The sequence below is a fragment of the Coenobita brevimanus genome, chromosome 14 (genome assembly GCF_032717465.1).
Source record: "Coenobita brevimanus isolate Jiangsu-jjx chromosome 14, ASM3271746v2, whole genome shotgun sequence".
Lineage (NCBI taxonomy): Eukaryota > Metazoa > Arthropoda > Malacostraca > Decapoda > Coenobitidae > Coenobita > Coenobita brevimanus.
The window spans coordinates 1,996,964-2,022,374 of record NC_136967.1 but is presented as its reverse complement, the minus strand read 5'-3'; the positions used below and the strand labels follow the sequence as shown (position 1 = coordinate 2,022,374).

The following is a 25,411-nucleotide window of genomic DNA, read 5'->3' as shown; positions in this document are numbered from 1 at the left end:
CTAACACTCTCAACATGCTTTTCTTAATGGACGACAGAAGCATGTATCAGTAATTTGCTTATCCCACTCTTGAAGTGTTACTCCTTGCAAAAAGAGCCTGCTTTCATTCATCATACACTATAAAATGATGAAATTAGGATGTAAACTAAATGAAACCAGCTTAACATGGATCTGCTATATCCTGTTTTACTAATTATATGTTGTCTTTGTTGACATTCATTTGAAATCCACTGTAAGCACAAGAAAATTGAGTATTGAAATTCCATTTTTACATACAAAGCTGATTTGCTAGTTTTCCCCAGTTTGTACTACCAGTCGTATGGAAAAAGTTATATAATTCAGAAACCCATCCAGGATATAGTATATAATGAAATTTAATTAGTGATCAAGATATAGGTATTATTGAATTTCTTTACAGTAATTAGAGACTGATCAATTACTTGAAGGCCAGTGACGTGAGCTTTGGGGTCCAACAAACCTTCCAAAATATTATAAAATATTTTAATGGTTCAATTGAGGAGTCATATTCTTATATGCAGTTGTATTTTTAGTTTTTTCTTCTTGTGCATTACTGTTACGTGACACTATTGTTCTCATCATGCAGGTAATTGACCGATCAACGTCACTGGGTGTTGAGAGCTTTGTGATGGGAATGCCTCATCGTGGCCGCCTCAATGTGCTCTCAAATGTGTGCCGCAAACCACTGGAGCACATCTTCACACAGTTTGCTGGCCTCGACACTGGTGATGAGGTTAGTGGGTGTGTGGGAGAGGGAGAATTTATTTGGAAATGAGGCTGTCCGGGTTACATGTGAATCAGCCAAGCACTAGGCATACCCTTGGTAGATAGTTTTCTCATTTGCTTTTTCTCTTTCCGTTATTCTCTCTACCCTACCTTACCCCATCTCTGTTTGTGAGAGAGGGTTTGGGTGGCGATGTGTCCTACTCATCCCACTTCTTTTTAGTGAAGCTGGAATTGGGAATGAATTACTGATGAAGCCTTTAATCCAGGCAGACCAGTCTTGAATTGGTTTTGAATTATCATACCGTATACACTTGTCACATAAATTGTTTTAATATATAGAGTTCAGGAGACATGCATTATGTACTTTATTTTTACAGGGTTCAGGAGACGTGAAGTACCATTTAGGCACATACCAGGAGCGCCTGAACCGTGTGACCAACAAAAACATCCGCCTTGCTATTGTGGCCAACCCCTCGCACTTGGAGGCTGTTGACCCAGTGGTGCAGGGCAAGACCAGGGCTGAGCAGTTCTACCATGGCGACTCTGAGGGTAACAAGGTATGGGGTCGAGCACCTGTGTAAGATGTGATGTCTTAGCCTGTGTTGTGAATTATTTTGTATTTATTTTATTATTTTTACGCAGGTTCTGTCTGTGTTACTTCATGGTGATGCAGCATTCTCAGGGCAGGGCATTGTTTATGAGACTTTTCATCTGTCAGAACTGCCCGAGTACACCACACACGGCACAATACACATTGTTGTCAATAACCAGATTGGCTTCACTACTGATCCTCGTATGTCTCGGTCATCACCCTATTGCACTGGTAAGCATAGGGGTAATTGAGTATTGGCATGTTGTTGACCCCCCCCCTCTCTCTCTCTCTCTCTCTCTCTCTCTCCCCCCCCCCCCGTGTGTGTGTGTGTGTGGAGGGGGGAATTGTGATTATTGTAATGACTAGTCAATTTCGGCTGAAGAAGTCTAAGTTAAGTTGAATGAAATCATTGGGCAACCCCCCCCCCCCCCCTTTTTTTTTTTTTTTTTTTTTTTTTTTTTTTTTTTTAATACAAATGTCATTGAAATGAATCAGTGTATAGAATCTGTCTTCCTGCAAAATTCTGTACAGTGTACTGTGATTGTTGGAAAGCTTAGGGGGGGTGGAGTACTTGAGTAAAACACTATGTAGCTTTCAGTGCATTCTTAAGCCTTTTATTACAGTATGGTCCTGGGTTATATCAGTCTTGTCTTACAGTAACTCATTGTTTTGACATTCCGCTGGTTTTAGAAAGGGGGAGGGGGGGGGTTATGTAACATTTTTATATCACTCTCATCTTAAATGTCAGGACCAACTTGCCTAGACCCGGGCTCCTACGCTCCTCATGGGGCAACGCAGGATTGGATGATGGATGGATGGATATATACTGTATACATCCATCCATCCATCATCCAAGCCTACGTTGCCCTATGAGGAGCATAGGAGCCCGGGTCTAGGCAAGTTGGTCCTGACATTTAGGATGAGGGTGACCAGCCCCACTCATCCTGAGTGCCATTACAAGAGCAATAAACCCCATCCATCCCTTGGATATAAACCTGGGCTCAGTCCGATTCGAATGCCTTAATTACTCACTAAATCACCAGGCTCCATAATTTGGTTATACAGTTACCACCCAGCATGGTAAATGCTTTCCTGGTGTACAGGAAACCATTTGGTCTGTCACTTATTGTAGAGTTACCCATAGGCAGAAGGAAGAGGAATGAATGATGGAAAGAGAAACAGAAGAGGAAGTGTAAAGTTGCCCATAAGCAGAAGGAAGAGGAAAGAATGAAGGAAAGAAAGAGAAGAGGTAGGAAGGAAGAGAGGAGAGGGCAGACACCCAAAGCAATGCTACATCGAGTGAGTGGATGGTGAGCGCCCCCACTGACAACAAAATTATACATCATTTATATATTAAATATATATATCTTAAATGTTCCATCACAGCAGAGTAGTACCTACACTCACTTGTCATTGGCTTGAACTGAACTTTGTCATGTGATTCACCCACAGATGTGGCCAGAGTGGTAAATGCACCCATCTTCCATGTTAATGCTGATGATCCTGAGGCTGTGATGCATGTGTGTAATGTGGCTGCAGACTGGCGCCACACCTTCCATAAGGTATCATACACCTGCAGAGTAGTGCATGTTGTTTACAACTATGTGCTACTCATTGATTGCAAAGCTAGTCAGCCAGATGAAAAGATTTAGCATTTTGATCTGTAACATATTAGTTTTAGCTCTTTAGGGGAAGTAGTATACCCCAACTTTTATCTACTTTATTTATTTATTTTAATTATTACTTTATTCTGGTCTTAGACTTTTTTTTTCTCTACTTTTTTTGCCAGAGATAATTTAGATCAGGTATTAAATTAATGGAGAGAAGTCCATCACATATCGGACTCATGATTATTTGAACCTTGGGTTACACAACCCACTTGGAGATGGTTTTTGTGTTTGAAGCAGAACTAAGATTTTACACGTCCCACCATTGCCATCTTTAAATGGGAAATAGTATTAGGATGACAAGTACTTGAATCTGCATAAAGTAAAAATTTTGATCTCTTCTTGTGTAATCAAATGTTATGTAACTGAAATTTTTTTCTAATGCCTTTGTCATTCTTGTCGCAGGATGTTGTGATTGACCTTGTGTGCTACCGCCGCAATGGACACAATGAAATTGATGAGCCTATGTTCACTCAGCCCCTTATGTACAACCGCATCCGCAAACTGAAACCAGTCAATGAACTATATGCAGAGAAACTTGTTGCTGAAGGGGTTGTCAGTGCTGAAGAGGCAAAGGTATGAATAGCAGGAGGAGGAGGAGGTTGGTAGGAAGGCAGAAAGGAAAATGAAAAAGTAGGCAAAAGTGAGACTGAGAAAAGAAATTGTTATGAACGGATGCTAGTTTAACTTTTCCTATCTTATGATTGTATTGTACAAGGAAATGTATAGTTTGTCATTATATGTGTTGTCAGGTCATGCTTATCATAGTTGCTTTCCAGGTATGAGAGAATCAGTGAACGAGAGTACATTTATGTGTACTTTGTACTAGCTCAGAAATTGATGTTATTCAACTCTATACAGCATAGGAATTCTAGCAATAACTGACTCGGGCATTTATTACAATTATCATGTGTATCTGAATAATAGCCCAACAGGAAGAACATAAACCTATTCCCCACTAACACACTTCACCATACCCACAATATAGGAGGTGCGAGAGAAGTATGAGAAGATCCTTGATGAAGCTTTTAATTCAGCCAAGGCGGAAACTCGTGTATTTAACAAGCACTGGATAGACTCCCCATGGTCTGGGTTCTTTGAGGGCAAGGACCCTCTGAAGGCCTCTCCTACTGGCATCCATGAGGACACCATTTTGCACATCTGTCGTCGATTTGCTAGTGCCCCTCCGAATGCCAGTGATTTTGTTATTCACCGTGGATTGCAGAGGATACTAAACAGTGAGTGTGTGGGCGTTGTGTTCATTGATCATGTGTCAGCTAACTAACCACAGTAGCTGGTTTCTTCTACGATTGTTTGTTTATCTTAACTTGGCAGAAATTTTTGTAGTTTTGTAGCTTATTACATGTAGCTTACTTGCAGAATAATACAGTACCACAGCTGCTTGTCATTTTCAAAACACTTTTATGACTAACACCAGTTCTAATGTTAAAATCATTGTTACAGTTCACCAGTCAGGATGGAGTTTTAACCATTTTAGGCTGTTAAAGTTGATATAATGTGGGTAGTAATTTGTAGAGAATGAAACATCATTATTGTTTTGCTTTCAATGAAGTTGGTGTCAGTTCAAGTCACCTGAGACTAGGGATTGCCCCCTCCCCCCCTCCCCCCAAAATTAACCAAGGACTAAATGCAGCCATTGTTTCCCACCAGTTGCTGGGAAAAAAAAAAAAAAAGAGTAAGACTAAAGATATGTTATAGTCTCAGCTTGTGGCTTCAGGTTCACAATACTGTGTAATTTAAGTTAATAAACTTGCTTTTTACCGGGTATCAGTTGGATTTTGAACATTGACAAATAATTTATACGGTATACTGTACCTGTATATGAAATAGTCTTTAGTTCCATTGAAAGGATGTAGAGTATTGTGCATTTGACACTTCAATTCAAAGGGACAGATGTCTCAAGGTAGGCTAATGATAGTTACAAAGCCAGTAGCTACATTCTGCTCGTATCGATAGTGTTTCATATACATACTACTAAATAAATTTTTACCGCACCCTAGGCCGAATGGACATGGCAAAAGAACGGACTGTGGATTGGGCGATGGGCGAGGCAGTGGCATTTGGATCGTTGCTGAAGGAGGGGGTACATGTACGACTTTCAGGGCAAGATGTTGAGCGTGGCACCTTCTCTCACAGGCATCACATCCTGCACCATCAGAAGGTTTGACTTTTTCCAATGTGTTTTTAGTACAGCTCTCTCTGTCATTCCTCACTCTACTGTTCCCTTCCTAATTTGCCCTCTTGACTAATTTTGAGTATTAATTCCATATGTTTTCTATTCATATGCATTTCTCTCAGTTTCTTCTGTCATGTGTGGTTAGCCCTCGTATGATGGATGTGTTCCAGAATCTCACAACATTTTTTGTACAGCTGGTATTGACAATTGGAGGAAACTGGCAGCTCACCTATATAGGTAGCAGTATAACTTGAGTAGGCCATTTTTCTGTGATTACTGTGCCCTAAATACAAGAGAAGAGAATGAGAAGAGACACTATAGCCCTTATCATCAAAAGGTGAGAGCCAAGGATTTTCAGGCTCTCTCATTGACCAGTCTGGTCCTTGTCATTGCTGTCCACCATTTAGAACATTGCATGGTAATATTTGCTCATCATTTCACTACCTTCCATTAGGAAGCTGTGCACAGTTATCAAAGGTCCTGCCATCTTTCTTGTTTTAATTTCTCCATGGTCTTTATGGCATGAGTTTGAAAAGCCACAAGGAAGGGCATTGGGAAAAGGACTGTTAAGAAACATGTATAGAATGGACAGGATAAGAAATGGTATAATCTGTCAGAGTGGAAGGAAGTCCGTTGGTAATAGGGTAAGAGAGCATGTGCTGAGATGGTATGATTATATGGAGATGGAAGATGTAGAAAGGGTGGTGAAGATCATATGGAGAAACTGGATGTGGAAAGGGTGGTGAATGGGTATGTGAGTGAATTTGAAGGTAGGATTAGTAATGGTAAGCCAAGAAAAGGGTGGATGGTTATGGTAAAGAGAGAGAGAGTGTGTGGGGGGGGGGGAGAAAGCTTAAAAAGTCGAGGGGAATATTAAAAATTACTGGATAATTCATTGGATGGGGTATACAGTATATGGAGAAGCAAATGAGAAAGGCTTGGTAACTGGCACCCTTTATACTTTATATTTAGTGGATTGATTCACACTTTAATATTTGTGTGAACTGTATGAAAAATAATAATGTATAAATGCTGATGCTGGCTTGTGAGGTGGAGCCAGAAGTTAGAGAGCTTGAATGATGGGTGGATGGTAGTGTAGTCTTTTTTTCATTGGGTATGTAGTTAGTAGTTCTTTGCCTCTTTTGAAGTGTGAAGGATGTATATAGTACTGTAGATTATTAACCCGTGGGGATGAAGTAAGGACCAGATGGAAAGAATATTTTGAAAGTCTGATGAGTGGGAATGGAGAGAGCAGAGTGGCTGTAAACATGATTGCTTTTGGGGTTGTACAGAGGAGGAATGCAGTCCCAGGAAATGTGATACTCACAGAAGTGTAGAACAGTGAAACAGCTGGAAAATGGGAAAGCAGCTGATGTTGATGAGGGGTATGCAGAGATGATTAAGTGTAGTGGAGAAAGCAGAATGAAGTGCTTGTTGGAGATATGAAAGAGGGCATGGACGAGTGAAACTACCAGTAGAGTGGAAAAAGGCTGTGATTTTTCCCCTGTACAAAAGTAAAGGTGGGCGAAGTGAGTGCAAGTATTTTCGTTACATAAGTCTACTGAGTGTTGTAGGGAAGTTATATGGAAGAATTACTACAGAAGAAGTAAGAGAGCTATCAGAAGGCCCAGTGAGTGATGAACAGGGTGGCTTTTAGGAGTGGTAGAGGATGTGTGGATCAAATATTTGCAGTGAGACGGCTTGTGAGAAGGACTCTGAAGTATGAGAGAGTTCAAATACCTGGGTACAGTGATAGAAGAGAGAGGAAAACTTGCAAAAGAAGTGGAAAGTAGAGTGACATATGAAAGGAAAGTGGCTGGTGCCATGAAGGCCTTGAAACAAATGCTTGAGTGTTGCAGCTGCCTGAGGCTTACATGAAGGAGTGTTAGTGCCATCTTTAACATAAGGGTGTGAGACTACAGTGTGACATGAAAATAAAAAGTCAGGAGTAAGATCATTGGCGATGGGACTGTTGAGGAATGTATGTGGAGTACAGAGAGCGGATAGGATACAGAATAATGTGATTTGTGAAAGATGCGGAGTGAAGAAGTCTGTGGATACCAAAATCGAAGAGTATACTGAGATGGTATGGTTATGTGGAGAGAATGGATGACAGAAGAGTGATGAAAAAGGTATATCTGAGTGACTTTGAAGGAGGGAGGAGGTGAGGTAGGCCAAGGAGAATCTGGAGAGGTATGGTGGATGAGTGTGTGAGGAAAAGAGGTATGGAAGTTGGTAAGGCTAAGGGACTGTCAAGAGATTGAGCTGGCTGGATTATTTTTGTGCAGAGAAACGCATGACCAGGGATTTGGCACACCACTTTAATGTAACAGCGTTCGTACCAACTCTGTCGGATAGGTATACTAAGCTTCAGTATGTGGTGAAACTTTTTGGCCCATCAGGTGGAGCCAGGATTCTGTGGGGTTGAATGATGAGTGAACGGAAGTGTGGCCCATTGAATTGGGCAGACTTTGGATGACTGGATGCTGCTACCCCTCACCCCGCCCTAGGGTGGGAAAGGAGGTCTGGATGGTGATGATGATGATTCTTTATCCTACCTCACCACATCCTTAGGTAGGAATAAGGTCCAGGATAACAATGAGAGTGAATGGTTAAGGTGACAGGCAATCCTCTTACTGTTAATGGGACCTCAAAGGCCTGAGGTGTGGCATGGCCCAAGCTAAGGCTGTTTTAGTTCAGATCATGGAAGATGTAAGAGACTACCTTATATACCCATTGCAGTTTTGTACGTGATGTAAAAAACCTCCAGCCATATCTTGGATTCAAGTCATGGTGTGTTAGTATTCAGCTTTCTCCAAGGCACAATATCTTAACCACATTTTCCTTTTGTTATTCTATTATTCTTTCAACCTCAAAGTATCACCAAGTTTTTTCCTTCCTTTAGTCTGTTCTTGCCACACCACACACACACAGTTATCATACTAATGATACACTCCATGTATACTCCATGAAAATTCCAAATGTTATCATATTCAGCTGCCAGTGCCTTCTCTCCACTTTTCCACATTCAGTTGTACTCCTCTCACTCAGTTAAAGTATTTGAGTTAAAAATGTGTAAAAGTAGAAGTTGAGAATATGTAAAATAGAATTTTGTGAGCCATTAACTCACATACATATCAGTTCTGCTTTGTAGCCTAGGTAGTGACAGCCAAGATTCATAATTTGTTTTGCCTTAATTTTGATCCACTTTTGTGCTTGACAAGTGACCGATAATTCATAACCCTTCCTGCCTTGCTCCTTTATGTCTGGTAATGTCTGTGGTGTTGTTTTTGTTGATCAGCCCTAGTCTGTGGTCAGGCAGACCCATCAGCTGCTGGCAAGACTTCACCCCTGCAGGGTTGTCCCATGCACTGTAAAAAATATAAATAATAATGCATTGAGTGAGTACACAGTAGATGTATTTAATAAACAAAGTGAATTATTATGAGAGAATGGTGGGAGTGTTGTGTTAATGATAGGTTGACCCATTTCACTGGGTATTCTGTTTATTGCTGTCCCACTTTTGTAATTTCTCTGTCTCTGTTTTTAGATCTTACCACACCCCGTCCTTAGGTGGGAAAACAGGGTCAAGTTGATGATAGTGTGAGAGTGTATGTGCATGTATGCATGCATGGATGAGTGAGTGAGTGAATGTGTGCATGGTATTACACATGTACTGTATGTACATGAAGTGTACTATAGCGTATCTAAATGTTCTGTAGCCAGTAAGCTGCATCATCATGTGGCTGGTAATCGGAATTTTATTTTTTTTAATTTTATTTATTTTTTTTACAGCATTGTCATTAACAGCTCTTTTATCTATTTTTAGTAACAACTTGGTAATGAATGTGTAATGCTGTCTGTAAGAATGTCATTAATGTAGATGTAATATAGCTATATTATTTGTTTTGATCAGTACAAAGCAGATTTAAATGGCATAGCTGCGAATGCATTGTTTGTTTAATAGTGGTGTCATGTTTTAGAGCAGTTTTTGCAATACTGGTTTGTCCTGAACTAATATTTAATATCAGGTTATTAGTAATGTGTATTGAAAAATGTTGATAATTGATTAGAATAGTTAATTGCAGTAATCCTTGTGTGTGCTGCTCTAGTCGATGTTCTGTCTAGGAACAAAAGTTCGCCAATTATTCCACTGCATCTATTTCACAGTTAGGGCACATCTACGAGTAAAACTTTCCCCCATAATGTATCTTATTAGGGAACATCATCTTTGGACAGAGATACATGACAAACCTATTACATCTTAGGAATATTTGCCAACAGAGGTAAGTAGTAGAAGACATGAAATATTTGGCGAACATTTGTCTCCGAGTGTACTGATTTCATAATTGTCAGTCGCTGCATATAACACTTCCTTGGTATTTTCAGATGACAAATGACACCCCAGTAAGCTGGTCACACAACTCCTCCACTTAGCTCAGCCATATCCATTTTCTTCCTCATCCTTTTCCTTTCTTCCTAAATCCTTCAGTTTTTACCCCAGTTCTTCTTACACTTCTCTGGTTCTTTCACATGATTATCTTTTTCTGTTTCTTCTGTTTTTTTTCCTGGCCTATTTACTTTCCATGTTATTCATGTTTCTCAGGCATAGACTTGAAAATCCTCACTTCAATAGTGAGTCATGTATTGCACTATCCATTTTTCATTTCAAATTTCCCTGTCCACCATGCACTTCTCCCCTCCCCCCCCTCCTCTCCATCCTATCCTTCCCTGTTAAATTAACTTTGTGTTTTTCTGCTTAGCTTCTTATAGTTCATTCCTTACTATGTACCTTGTTTGGCCAGTGTGCATTTTTACACCGAAAAAAAAAATCAAGTTTAGAGTACAGTATTTCTCCCCATCCCCTGGAAAAAGATGTGGAAATAGCCCAGTAAAAAATGTCTCTGGCATAATAAGTAGTTAAGTTCTGTGGCTGTAGTGAGTGTTTGGCGATACAGATTGCACAGTTGTCTAGGAGAGTTGCAGTGGCCACATTGCTTTGCTGGATGTTGGTGTGGAGTTGATTGAAAATTAATACCGTAAATCTTAAACAGTTCTGACATTACCATTAATGCTAAAGGTAAAACTTTCTTTAGCATTCATTTTTTTTCCCCTAAAAGTAAAACGTTACTTAAAACATTATTGTATTATATGTTGTATTTTGTTTTAAATATCAAGGTATAAACCTGCTTAATCCCAAAGGTTACTTCTGTGGCTTCATATATCTGCTTCATGAAATTTACTCAGTATTAATTACATACAAACTGTTCTGCAGTAACACTAATCCTATCCTGCCATTACTCAGAATCCATTACCATGCCTTCAGTCATGTTCTAATGTTCTTATATTTTTTGTGAGTGTGTGTGTGTGCATGCCATGTTTTCTGTAGACCCAGCATCCTAACCAGAGCTAGTGGAGTGAAGTTAGTGACATGTGATGGGTGAGTATGTGTGTGTGTGCATATGTATTACTGGAAACAGCCGTTGGTGATGATGGATTAATTTTATATTTAACTTGTTTTAGTTCCTATTTTCGTCTCTGCCTCTATCAAGCAGTGGTGATGCACATTAGTAGGAGCAAAATGAAATTGGAAATCTCTTATAAACTATGGTGTGTTATGGTTTTCACGAGTATGCACTATATTATTTGTAAATATTTAGAAATACATCATTAGTTTCAATCTTGGTGTTTTGCAGTTTGATAAAGTTTATAACTGTGATATTTATGTAAAAGACGAAACTATTGTTGTAAATGTAAGTTACAAATTAGATTACCAGGAATAATTATACCCATATATGGAAATGTGTATTGAGAAAATACAGTGGTTTTTAGCTTATATCAGGTAGAAACCATTATATCTTCTCAAAGAATAACATTCCATATGTTTATATAGTTCTTCCACATTAACAGTCACAGCTCTGATATGAGGGGTTAAATTCTTGCTAAGGAGGCATTCTAGTTCCTTTTCCATAGCAGTTTATTTTGCATACTACACCCTACTGCTTACACATGTGTTTTTTGTGCCTTTATAATAGCATCATAGGTTGCTTAAATAACATACAAGAGAATATTAACATGTCCTTTGCAGAAATAAAGTGGTAAGGAAGGACTGCTAGGCCTCCTTAACTGATGAGAATGCAGCCCCAGGTCACATACATTGTCTGATCATGTATGGTATCCTCCAACAGGTTGACAAGTCCCAGTACAACACCCTGGCCAACATGTACCCAGATCAGGCACCCTACACCGTGTGCAACTCATCCCTCTCGGAGTATGCTGTCTTGGGATTTGAGCTTGGGTTTTCCATGACCAATCCTAATGCTCTGGTTCTCTGGGAGGCACAGTTTGGAGACTTCAATAACACAGCTCAGTGCATCATTGACCAGTTCATTTCTTCTGGCCAGTCCAAGTGGATCCGGCAGACTGGCTTGGTTATGCTGCTGCCCCATGGGATGGAGGGCATGGTAGGTTTTTGTTTACATCTTCTTATTTTGGTGAGAGCACTATCAGACTGGCATGTACAGCATATTACATGGCTTGACTTTATCCTGTCAAAGACATGACATGGATCCTACAGATACGGTAAGCAGACATCCTCTTTTCAGTCTGCTACTTAAGTATAAGGTTCCCTTTGATTTTCTGTAACCTTTTACTGAAAGTTTGAAGGGAGAATAATATATATTAATGCTCTAATTGCATTCATGAATCTTTCAGTATCATGTTGATATAACCATAGCTGATTCACAAACTGATAGTACATCTGTAATCTAGTATTTTTAGGATGTCTGTATGTCTTTTTTAATGAAATTTCAGCAGAAGTAACAGGGTTCTGTAAGTCATTATTCCACAGTCAGAAGTTTCACTTCTTATTCCTTTGACTTCTGCTCTGTTTATTATGCGTTTGCTTGAAATATTTGCTCATATACACCCTTTTTCCATCAAACCTTTTCATTTTCAGTGTAACAGTGAATCCATCAAAGCTATACCAAAGAGGGCATGGTGCATCCAGACTTGCAAAACATTCTACACTTTTAACTTGATGTATAAAGCTTGTTTAGTTATCAGGTAATCCTCCTTACTAGATAAAAAAAAAAAAATAACAACAGTAAAATGGATGCTACACAGACTGGACTGGTAATTTTCCTTCCATGGCTTAGAAGGTGTGGTGCACATTGCATGTGGTGGTTGGGATGCTGGTATATATATCTTTGTGCATTAACAGATCTTTGCCTGTTGCAGATGCTTTCTCAGAACTCAGCTTGGTGGTCCTCTCTCAGTAATAAGCTTTCTTGGGTGAATGTAGTGAGAACTTATGTATGATATTCCATTGTTTGGCAATATATGGTTCTCTTGACTGCTTTCCTCTTCAGAATTGATTTATAATAAGTCTTCTCTAATTCAGTTATAATGAATTATATAAAATTGACAAATCTAGTATGATAAGTGTACAAAGTACTGTAGCAACATGGAACTAACAACTGTGCTGACCCATCATAACTAGTCATACTTCATGCTTTGCTTAGCTTTTTGGCTGTATTCACTTGAGTCCAGTGACAAACTGGACTGTATTTTTTAGTTTGTGCCTGCCATCCCCATACAGTTTTATTTGGATTTAGAGAGACTTTCTAAACTGAATAGGTAAGATACAGCCTTCATTACCCTCTTCATTAAGGGAAGCCTTTCTTAATTTGAATATAACTATCTGGAGATAGCAAGAATAAACTTCCAAAGCCATCATTGCATTGCAGGGGTTAATGCTGTGGTGCCTTTGTGCTATAGTAACATAACATCTCTAAATTGTAGTTACAGGTGTACACCTTCATAACATTGCACTGTTCAGTAGTTATGGTATCATAATTGGACATGCATACATCTTTATAACGTTGCTTTGTTAAATAATTAAGGTACGATAACAAAATATTTCTTGCTGGGTACAAGACTTTGATGTAAATAAATTTTTGCATTTTGGTGGCGGGGAATAATTAATGCATAATAGAGCAGTATTCTGCATTTAAGGATACTTAAGTTTACTGTAATTTTATGAACAGCATTTTGTTCTTTCTGCATATAAATGAGTCAGTCAGAGGTACACATTCGTTAACATTCATTTTGCAGATAACTAGGTGCTGTACCGGCTGCTTTTGATTTCATATTTTATTGATTTATTGCAGTACATGTATCCAGTCATTCATTCTTTACGTGTATTTGAGTTGCTTTCAACTGCTTATTAGTCACACCCACCTACACAGCTGTTCAAATCGTGTTCCAGGCTTTGAGTAAAATACTTTGACATCATCATGTAAATGATCAGTTAATTAATTCCTGAGAAAGTTACTCTTGTTTGAATTATTAAAGCATTGGAATAATGAAAGGTTGAATTGGAGAGGACTTATTGTAATCTCAGAAATGTTACTAATTCCTTTTCAGGAGATTGGGAGGAATTCTTCGTGCATATTGAGTGCAATAAAGAGTGGAGAAGCTGACCATGATTGTTATATGCCTGTGAGGATTATGTTTTCATCCATAGTATTTGTTTTCAGGCTGGGAAAATTTGTTTTGTTTTAGCAGCCTTCGGCATATGAATTGAAAGTACTGTATGCTGCCTGGATGGAAAGTGTAAGCCATATTATCCTCATAACTAGACAGTGTTGTCTGAAGCTGCAGTGTCTGTGTTATCAGTATTGTAACATTCAGGCCAACTGTGTTCAGAAAATGCAAGATCTGACTTAGCCATATAGTAGTATCATCATCATCCTGACCATTGTTCCCACTTAAAGGGTAGGTGAGGTAGGATCAAGAAATGAGAAAACATAAATTGGGAGTTTTCAGCATCATACTCAATGAAATCAGCCACAGATACATATCAGGATTCCATCTCGCAAGCATAATTATCTGCACGTGTAGATGATCCATTATGCACCCAACATACCTTTACGTTTTTGTGTACAGTTTGTTTCCTTAAAGATGCATTTTACATATTCAAGTTAGGCATTGCATGGACTCAGTGTTAACAAAAAGTTGTGCTAATGCACAGACACACACACTCACACACTTTTCTATCTAACCTACCTTACATATTCATTGTCTCTACATGACCTCATTTGAGTCCGTTACTTAAGCTGTCGTGACATAGTTTTTGATTTTAGATTTTGTTCTGGTTGGTAGTGGCTATTATACCAGCAGTTAATGTTTTACAAAGCATATGCCTAAGCATTGGTTTTGTATTCTTGAAATGGATGTGATTGTTTACCTCCAAGAATTGCAACCCCCCCCCTGCTTCACCTCATCCTTTTTGTTGGGAATAAGGATTTGGGTGATCTTAATGATGATGAGAGGAAAGACAGTTTGTCTGATAGATTTTTGTATTCATATACTGTAATTCACTTCCTATAGAATCTTACAACAGGTTACAGAAGTATAGTCAGAGGATCATTATGAACAATGATTAGGTCTATGTAGAATGCAATTAGAGAAACAGATTATTGTAAAGTTTCTTATTTCAGCCTTTGATTATGCCAAGATATAAAAAATTTTCACCCTTAGAAAATGTCTCAGGATATATTCACTAATTTTTCGTGTTACTAACATACTTTGGTTTTATTTTAACTGAAATTGATATGTAATGCTCTTGAATATTTGTTAATTGGCCACTTTCCTGATGTGCCCATACACTCTGACCATGAGATAAGGGGATAGTTCATTTTTGTTGCAAACTTTGGAGTGGGAAAGATCATGAGCATAGTGACTGGTATCACACAAAATGATCATTGATTAGTTTTGAAAGTTCTACTGACTTTACTACTTTTTGTCAGCTTGATTAGCTGGCAAAGATGTTGGCTGGACCGTTGATCTTAAGTACATTTTGAATATTGTGTTGGCCAGTGCCAAACAGATGTATGCAGTTGTAGAGACAGGCTGAAGAGGTCTAGTGTTTCTATTATGGTATTGACCAGAAGTTGGCTAAAATGTACATTTTAGGTTCTTTCATTCTTGTCATAGTGCAGAAGGATACACTGGAGAAATAGCTTCGTGTAATCAAGTTAAGCTTTACTGTGATAGAGCAAAAGCAACCATACAGGTTAATGGTACATTGAGCAAGAAAGTTGACAAAAATGTTGGGCAGAAGTAGAGTTGTTGCCAGGCTTCTTGGCCTGTTAACTCCGTGAATTGATGGACAAATAATCCAATATTGCTACCACTACATGATTTTATTCAGCTTGGAAGAAGTTTTTAAACTAGAGGAGTGAGATATAGCTCTCTTAACCCCTTCACCACGAGAGGTCCGTTCCTTAGTTTAATAAAATGTGGCAGTAGCCAGAAGAAATATACATCACCAGATGTTAAAGACAATCTTACATCAAGCAGTCACTTAGTGGTGAGCACTGAGTAACATAGCAGACCTTCTTTATCATGAACAAATAAGAACATGGAATTGTTATATCCAGAAGCATTAAGTTTGATGCTCAGTAGTCATCTTATGGTAATTAATGAACCCTGGAATGTTGTATACAGTACATATGCTGCTGTTTTAGATACCTTATAGAACGCAAAGTGTTCAGAAATTGTTTTGATTTTCTGTGGGCTGCGTACTGTACATTGAAGCAAGGCCATCACAAGGTCAGGTGGCCAGTTGACTGCCTTTGCTGTACACACCAAATCATTTTTTCATATATTAGAAGATTGTTCCATTTACGCAAAATTTTCTTAAAGCCAAAATTAAGTAAATCTAGGCTTGTATAGAGGGTTTACTGTACTATTGTGTTGAGGCTTTTAGCAGTATTGCATGATTGAATGGTTGCTGGGCTCATGTTAGAGTGCAGTATTGTTTGGCAACTGTGGCCAGATAACTTGCTGGCAGTTAGTTACCTCTGAGCTATCAAATATGGATGTTCACTACTTCATGTTCTCTGCCTGGCATATTGCATCACAGTGGCAGGTGGTCTCACACTAAAGTTTTCTAACTGTTGTCCACATGCATGTCTGTTGTTTGTATTCTTTAATTATTCAGATGTGTGGAAGTCTATTTATTGTCAGCTCTTTCAAATTGAAATGCAGATCATTGTTTCAGTAGATGGCACTCTTGCATTTGCAACCACACTGCATGACTCACTTGCTGCAGCACACATTAAATCTAGATTGGTACAGAGTTTTTGGGAAAGGAAGTTTCGACAGGATTTGCCAGTGAATTTGAAAGCTGGAATTGAATGCGATTATAAGTGGTATAAAAACTGAAAATGTGTGGGTGTTCAACCTGTGAGGTATTGTAACACAGGTGGTGGCATTTAAAGTAGTTTTGCTACACAGAAGTGATAGGGAAGGAGATTGAATGAGAAACTCTGTGTGAGTTGGATTATTAAGAACAAACAGGCTAAATGGTGAGTGGAAGTATGAGGTAGCAGAGTATACATTCTAACGTATGTAACATAGTTTTGCCACAATAGTTCCAAGGAGTTCAACATTTTTCAGGATATTGTAGGGGGACGAGGGATTAAATGAAAACCCAGTTACAGATGTGTAAGATGGAAGAGGGCATGCAGAAATACAGGGATTCATGTTTCCTGTCACTGGCTACTGCACTTAAGCTGAAATGAGTATCAGTGATTCAAGCACAGGAAGTTCAATTTTCTTTGGTTTTGAGGTAAATTGTAGTCCGAGTTTGTTATCTTGCAATTTATGGGTTAATAGATAGGAGCTGAATGCCTAGAAGTCTTATTGCTGGTGCTTCCTCTTATAGAGTGTGACCAGCTGAGAAAATAGCATGAATTAGTTCCATTTTCTTTATTACCGTAGTTTTTGATACTCCAGTATTATCAGATGTTTTAACGAGTTGTAATGCAGATAATTGTCCCATTCAGGCTCCCTTTCCATTATCTAGGGTTGTTAGCAGTCTTTCATTTTGCTAGGAAGTGCACTGCAGTTGCTGCCTCATCACCCGTGTGGTGTTTGAATATATAGTTTGATAGGTAGTTGTCTTCAGTAACAGTGCTTGCAAAAGGCTTCATTGTGACAATTGGAGGTATTGTAGCAAAATTTTTAAGTATTATCTTCCAGAGGTGTTAAAAGGCCCATGAAAATTTTCCCAGCCTGCTTCTCCTATTATTTGTACTGCTTTGTTATAGGAAGTAGAGAATACTTCTATGCATGTTACTGGTTTGTATGTGTGTAAGAATCTGCCAGTCATTATCACCAAAGATTTTTTGCTTGGGGGTCATGCAGCACTTTTTTCTCACAAAAAATATTCAGCTTCTGTGAACAGTTAAGTATTGACTTAAATACTTGAACCTAGTCACAGTCTGCATTTTATTGTGTTCGTAATTACTTCAAAATGAAACCTGTGTATGAAGATGACCTGATTAGCACTTGACATTTTTATTGAGGTAAAGGAAATATCAACTTCATCAGTCCTGCACATTGTTCCCAGACTGAATGAAATTCCAGAATTCAAGAGGAGATCTTCAGGCATAATGGATATTGTTTCTGATGTTACCCTAAAGATGTACTTTGTACTCTGTATAATTCTTGCCAAAACCAGACAGGTTTTGTCTTTAGGAGGGACCTCTGAGTCAGTTCCTCAGGATGAGGAGGTTAAGTTGAATAAAGGGGAAGGGGAAGGAAAGCTAAGTACATAAAGGGGTAAGACCTGAAGTAGTGATCACAGTACAGTTCACAATGTTTTGTGGCTAACACTGAATGACTTTTAAAGAGTAAAACTTATTGCCACAGAAGCAGCATTTGAATGTACTTATGATTCATAGTTTCTTGCTCAGTGTTTTCATTCATGGTAGTATTGTTGACAGCTTTAAAGTGCATATTTTAATGCCATCTTACAGTTATGCCATCTTAGCCTCCCAGTATTTCAGTTTGAGAATTTCATTATTTAGGCCTTCCTTAAATTTATTATTATTATTATTTACTTATTTGGTATATTTCGCATTATCTTTATATGAATTCTTACCAGTGTGTACTACAGTCAAAGTTTATTTAAAAGATACACAAGTTTACAGCCACAGACAGGTAACAGCTCTGTAGGTTTAGCAGTATATTGCCTTAAATTAAAATATCAGTATTATCCTAAGCTAGTTTGTCATATCCACATTAGTTAAAGAGAGCCAGAGCTAAGCACTGTAATATAACTGGGAACAGGATTCAGGAGAGGAAGAAAATCTCTGATATTATCCTCTGGATTCACTCTTCCAGCACCACTTAAAGTACAGGGCTACTTACAGTGCTTGAAGTGGACAACAAGGTTACCAAATCCCTGTATCAATACAAAGGGATTTTCTTCCTCACTCTCACCCTGCCCCTTCTTTACTTGCAATTTGCAATCCTTAGGTATTCTGTAACATTCTCAGTTACATTTGACAATCTTTTAAAGTCTTATAGTCCAGAGAGGGGTGAAATGAAGGGGTCATTATGCATTAAGGGGTGGTGGTAGGTGTTATGTTGGGATATAGTAACCTCTGACAGATAATTCTGTCTCTGCATTCCGCAGGGTCCGGAACACTCAAGTGCCCGACTGGAGCGTTTCCTGCAGATGACCTCCGATGACCCTGATGTCTTGCCAGCCTTTTCATCAGACTTTGCCATTAGACAACTCTCTGACATCAACTGGATTGTGAGTGGCTGTGTCTTAAGTATTGTATTGTTTCACTTTTTAATGCTCAGAGTATCCCTTGAGATAATGAAATACTGTCGAAGCAGGCATCATATGTGAACAGTATCACATCTAATCAGTAGAAGAACAAAAAAAATTTATGTAACGGTCAAATATGCTGACCATTTTCATCATCTCAAAGCCTTACATCATCAACCTGACCCTTGCTCCTGTGTGAAGATGAAGCAGTGTAGGGTCCAGAAACTAGGAAAGAGGAAGCATAAAAGTGGGAAAACTGTCAAAACCACAATCAGCAATATGGGACACACTGTTCTTTGTTCCATCCATCATCTAATCCATTGTTGCCCTATGAGGAGTGTAGGAGCCCCGGGCTAGGCAAGTTGGTCCTGACATTTAAGATGAGAGTGACCAGCCTCACTCATCCGTGAGTGGCATTATGTGAGCAATAAACCCCAACCACCCCTTTGATGTAAACCTGCACTGGTTCAATCTGAGTGGAGTCCCTTAATTACCCAGTAAACCACCGGGCACCATAATTTGGTTTTATGGTTACCACCCAGGATAGTAAATGGTTTCCTGGTGTACAGGAAACCATTTGGCATGTTACGCAGTGTAGAGTCACCGGTAGGCAGAAGAAAGAGGAAAGAATGAAGGAAAGACATACTAAAGAAGAAGGAAGAAAGGAAAGGGCAGGCATCTGAGATCAACACTACATTGAGTGAATGGATGGCGACTTCAACCTCCCATAATCCTTCAATTGACATGCCAAACCATCTCCATTTATGTAGCTTATTATTATTATTATTATTGATTTGCTTCACACAGACCTGTTGTAATTGTCAACTACCATTAAAAAATGGTTTCAAATTTCGTCATGTGTTTCTTCATGCGTAGCTTCATCCAGTGAACTCAATCCCCTATTGTTTTCAGCCTCATCAACTTAAAGGTTCATTTTCTTTACCTGTTCACTGACTTTCATCCATGTTAACTAGCCACATTTTGAAATCACTGCTGTTTGATAAAATATATTTCTCCAGTTTTCCATTACATTCTTCACACATTTCTTTTTTGTGATCAGGTTGCCAACTGTTCTACACCAGCCAATCTGTTCCACATCCTGCGTCGCCAGATTGCCCTGCCGTTCCGCAAGCCTCTCATTCTTATGACTCCAAAATCTTTGTTGCGTCACCCTGAGGCAAAGTCTTCCTTCGATGACATGGTGGAGGGCACAGAATTCCAGAGGTGAGTTGATTTGAGTCCATCTTCCCTAGCATGGTGGAGATTTTATCAATTTGCAGTGTGTTTCATGTATTTCAGTGACAAAACAAAGTGATAGTACAACTTTGTATTCTTCCATAGCCATTCTTTGTGACTTAGCATTCAAATTATGAGAGATGGCAGTTCTTGTCCCTGTTAAAGGGGTCAAAGTATAGTGAACAAAGATTTCGTAAAGAGAGGTGACAGTTTTAGCCCATGGTAAAGTGGATGGTTTACAGTGCAGAAAGATCATATTTAAAATGAAAACTGTGGCATTAGGTTTTCTTGCCCTTCTCCATCTACATCTCTCATATGACTGTATTCCTGTCCTTTCTCCTCTTTTCACTACTGATTCCTATCCTCTTGTAACACTCAGGCTTCTGTGAATCATTCGCCTGAATACATAATCTTTTGTTAGCTGGTGTTAGAGTTGCTCTGACAGTGAGAAGGGTAATGGTGACAGTATTAAGCTTAAAGCCTCTATGTCCTATGCAGTTGGAGAAAATATCACATGACATTGGGTGGAATAAAATACTACCGTTCACCATATTGACAAAATACTGAGCTGTGGGAGAGTTAACAATATCCTCCCCCAGAGTGATCCCTGAGAGTGGTCCGGCTGCCAACAATAAGGCAGCAGTGAAGCGTCTCATATTCTGCTCGGGCAAGGTGTACTACGACCTCACAGCTGCTCGCAAGGAGGCAGGCATTGAGGATCAGGTGGCCATCAGCAGGGTGGAACAGGTTTGTATTGGGGAGGGAGGTACAGCAATAATTTTATTGAATTTTGCAGTTCACATTGTCTTATATTTTATGAGAATTTCAAAAAGTATGATTAATATGTGTAAGGTTAATATATCTGCAGAATTGCAATTGTAGCAGCCATGGCTCATTGGGTTAGAGCACTCCGCTCTGACCGAAGGGTCAGAGGTTCAAGTCCACCCAAGGGCCAATGGTCGACATCAAGAAGGGCATGTGGTTATAAAGTGCTACATGCTGCAAACCAAAAATCCTCTACCAGGGGCAACATCTTAGCCCTTATTGAGAAAAAGGGGACACTGTTTAAAAAAAAAAAAAAAAAAAAAAAAAAAAAAAAAAAAAGGCTACCCAAATTTATGCCCTTAACAATGACGAGTGAGCACAATATAGGAGATTGTATAAATTTATAAGAGAAATTCTCATTTCCATGTCACCATCATACACACTGAAAACAATTATCGATACCGTCACAAAATATATTTATTATACTGTCGCCTCCAGATTGCTCCATTCCCTTACGACCTGGTAAAACAAGAGTGTGACAAGTATCCTGAGGCAGAGGTGGTGTGGTCACAGGAGGAGCACAAGAACATGGGTGCTTGGTCATACATTCAGCCCAGAGTGGCCACTGCCCTAAACCATGAACGTCATATTTCGTGAGTATTGCACTGGCATATTTGTGAGGAAGAGAGTGAGGTTAAGTAGATGGTTTAGTACTACATATCTATATTTGTTCTAAATCTTTATATGAAACATTCTCTCTCTCTCTCTTTCTGTGTGTGTGTCTGTATGTTTGCACATACATGCACATACACACACACAAGTTTGTTGCAGCTGTTAGTCCTGACTTGCTCCCAATGCCTTGCCAACACAAAGCGTATGGGCAGATCACAAACCTGCCATCAGGGTCGCCATCCACTAGAGTCAGTCATCACATTTGTTTTATCCATAATTGCTCTATTTTACTTTGATGCTGTTCTGTCTCACCACCTAAATCTCTCTGTTCAGTTAGATTAAGCAGTTGAGAAAACTCATATCTAAACTGAGTTTGCCCAGTTGCGTGGGTCACACACACATTCATTCACATTCGAGCCCTCAGAATCTTGATCTTGCCTTACAGGCATATACATCCACATATACATACTTCTCATTACCTGTCAGGTTGGTTCAGTCTGAATGCTATTACGGGTCAGTCCGACAGCTATTACGTCACCAGGAAATAATAGGAGTGTCAAACCCGTGTCAAGCACTCATCATAATCATCTTTCAGATGTTTCTCACATAAGGATGGGGGTGAATTAGGTTCCAGGGAGCTAGAAAAAAACGACAGAAGGAAATAGCCAAGAGGCTGCCCAGTTGATTGGGCCATACTCATTGACTCACCATTCAAACCCCTAGAATCCAGCATCCACTACTGGCGTACACATCCATCATACCATCTGTCACTTAGAGTGAGTCCAGTGACTTTCATTTCATCATGAAAGAACATGAGTGCCAAACCCTTTTCATACCAGTACACTCCTCTGTTCAAACTTCTTCCAACAGTTCAATCCACTGCCTTTTTCCCTAGCCCCAGCACTCCATACCTTGCCTGTGCTGATACTCAAATGCTATAGCTATCCATCTTCTTAGCCTACCTTGCCTCCTCCCATGTTCAGACTCCCTTAATATACTCTTTCCATCATTATTCACACCAGTTCTCTGTATGACCATACCATCTAAGGATTCTCTCCACTCTTTGATGTCCATCGATTTCCATATTACACACACACATTCCACAGTAGCCTCACTTTCATTGGTGGTAGTCATTACTTTTCATTTTCGTTCTATACCAAAGTCTTACACCCACATGTTAAATTAGACACTAATGCTCCTTCATGCAAAGAGAAAATTATGTGAATAAGTATCCAGTAGTATGTGCAGTACGCTGACTAGTTTTGCATCTAACTGGTACCACACTTGTGTTGCAAAACTAAATCTCACAAAACTCGTGTGTAAACTTTATGTGTAATAAGTGGTAATTGATTCTGGGGTCAGCCACCTCATCCCCCCTTAGCAACCCATTAATGACACAATACCCCTTCTATAAATTTCATACAATTATTCAGACATAAATTATGAAAGACATTACTACCATTGACAAATTGGCTGAACTGCTCGATGAGGCTTGAAGATGAGTTCCGAGGCTGGGAGCGGTGGTTAGTTACCACCTGCCACCGCTGTTGAGTCCCCCACACTACCACTTCCCGATGCCTCAACATTAAAGCCCTCAATATCCAATGGGAACTCGCCAAGCTCGCAAATGTCATGAACAAGTGACCGAGGAGATGTGTATGCATGCGATTAGTCACCGCTGGGGACCGCAAGACTCTTTGCGGAGGAATATTCCTTTACATCATGAAACTGCTATTCCGGAAAGTATATTTCACAAATCTAGTGAGTGCACTGTATATATAACTGTGTTAAGATACCTGCAGTCCTCAGCTGATGACAGGGAATGCCTAACAACAGCCTGCCCTGTTATGCTGTGCAAAGTAAATGATATCCATTTGTGATATGCAAGGTGTATGATAGGTATGTGACTTCAGTCATGTTTTAATTCATGTGAATGTACAATAATTTTCGGAAGACATGATAAAATGTATTTTACATTAAGTTTGGTTGAAGCTGTATCACCAGTCATCATGTGTAGTAATTCCGAGGTGGAACTCTATTCCTTTCTTCATTCCATCCTTTCTCTTCTGTCTTTCCTTCCATCATACTTTCATCTTCCTTCTGCCTATGGGTGACTCTACACTGAGTGACAAGCCAAATGGTTTCCTGTACACCAGGAAACCATTTTCTATGCAGGGTGGTTACCATATAACCAAATAATGGCACCTGGTGGTATAGTGGGCAGTTAAGATGCTCCAATCAGAATGAGCCAGTGAAGGTTTATACCCAAAGGGTAGTTGGGGTTTACTGCTCACGTAATGCCACTCAGCTATGAGTGAGGCTGGTCACTCTCATCTTAATTGTCAGGACCAACTTGCCTAGTCTCACAATCCTACGCAGCTCATGGGGCAACATTGGAGTAGATGGTGATGAGAATTAAATGCTGTTGATAGAGAGATTTAGGGCCCATTTCACTAGATCTTAGGACTGCTTCTGTCCATCCTACTTTGTTGACTTTTTTTAGTGTTTTATTTATATGGAAAGTATTTCAGCATAATACTCCTAAGCATTTTCCTAAAGAGTTTTGGCTGTTGGTGTTCTTGCCATGTTTAGTGGATACAAAATCTTATCATACTGTACTTTGCCATTGAAATTAAAAGGCAGTTTGTACCGTATAGTACCAACCAGCTTGTCACAATATGAAGACTGAAAATGACAAACAATGTTGGTATATTATCAATGATTAGATGATGGATGAATGAATTAGAAATATTATTCTTCCTTATCTATATCCAAAGATGAAGCAAGTGACTTAAGCCCTGCAAGTTTTGTCACTCGTAGAGAGCTTCATGAGAGTGAGCTACCATCCTGATATATGCATTTGTGATGCCTACACAGTGTTTGAAAGAATAGAGAAAAGATCCAGAAGAAATGCCAAGAAATTCGTATTTATTACTTCATTTAATGAATATTTCATTCTGCCATTGCTTTGAAGTGCTTGATGGGGATGCATTCATGTGGTGTCATGGACATAGGTGGGCAGCTGTATTGCCCAGTTATACAAACATCCCCAAACTCACTTTCTCTTCTCTAAAAGAAGGATGGTGGACTCCAAGAGAAAGACAGCTTCTGTTTGCAGTTCAGTGGGTTCATGTTTCAGATGAAGCTGATGCCATAACAACAACAAGAACCACCACCACTAAGGAACTAAAGGGGAAAAATTATCACTGTAAACTTTTATAATGCATGGAGTTTGCAGTTTCCCTCAGTAGTGGCTGTCAAGATATAAACATAATGCATGTTGTTTGTTCTAATGGTGTAAATGGTTTCATAAAGGTGCTTTGGGATGACTGACAGTGCAGGGTGTTGAAGGTTGATGATTGCTGACCAAGTGATTGTCCGTTGTCCTTAATAGCACACACTCGACACCTAGTGAGAAGTCGGACTCTCAGTCTTGGTACGAGTATTGGCTCCCCTGGCTCTTCCCTGCCCCAGCCCCACCTCCAACCCCAGCTCCAGCTGAGAGCAAGGCTCTCAAGTCCACTGTGACCAGAGTGTTGAGGTGAGGGACTCCTCACTTGCTCCTCCTTCACTCGCCCCTCGTGGGCTTTCATGAAATGACTTAATTGTATAGCATATTACAAGGACTGAAAAATCCAGTCTGAAATTTCTGTGAGGGAATCATCTAAGCTTGTCCTCTGAAGACAACTATTCGTTTGTTTGGTGACTGATTTCTAATGTTACCACTTAAAGAGGGATACAACATGGAAGGTACTAAAGATAGTAAGTTCATTGCAGAGATGAATGTTAATGTTGATTACTTACAAAATGTCCAGATCTTTGGATATGTATTTTATCAATACTCCAATCCATTTAATAATTTATTCATGTTCATTCCATTTTCTGGGAAGATACAGCAGTGAAGC

The 25,411-nt window shown here is 39.3% G+C and overlaps 1 protein-coding gene across 2 annotated transcripts in view; it reads left to right on the top strand.

Annotated features, from left to right (window-relative positions):
• Positions 1 to 25,411, top strand: part of Ogdh (oxoglutarate dehydrogenase Nc73EF) — a 54,476-nt gene that overhangs the window by 23,411 nt on the left and 5,654 nt on the right. The window contains exons 8-20 of one of the 2 annotated variants that reach the window (XM_080265371.1): positions 605 to 751; positions 1,122 to 1,301; positions 1,387 to 1,567; positions 2,789 to 2,898; positions 3,409 to 3,579; positions 3,992 to 4,241; positions 5,025 to 5,185; positions 9,590 to 9,607; positions 11,389 to 11,664; positions 18,693 to 18,815; positions 19,894 to 20,057; positions 20,669 to 20,816; positions 21,333 to 21,487. In XM_080265371.1, the coding sequence (XP_080121497.1) occupies positions 605 to 751; positions 1,122 to 1,301; positions 1,387 to 1,567; positions 2,789 to 2,898; positions 3,409 to 3,579; positions 3,992 to 4,241; positions 5,025 to 5,185; positions 9,590 to 9,607; positions 11,389 to 11,664; positions 18,693 to 18,815; positions 19,894 to 20,057; positions 20,669 to 20,816; positions 21,333 to 21,487 (2,084 nt within the window). The remainder of the gene's footprint in view (positions 1 to 604; positions 752 to 1,121; positions 1,302 to 1,386; positions 1,568 to 2,788; positions 2,899 to 3,408; positions 3,580 to 3,991; positions 4,242 to 5,024; positions 5,186 to 9,589; positions 9,608 to 11,388; positions 11,665 to 18,692; positions 18,816 to 19,893; positions 20,058 to 20,668; positions 20,817 to 21,332; positions 21,488 to 25,411) is intronic. The other variant, XM_080265370.1, reaches the window with a different exon arrangement.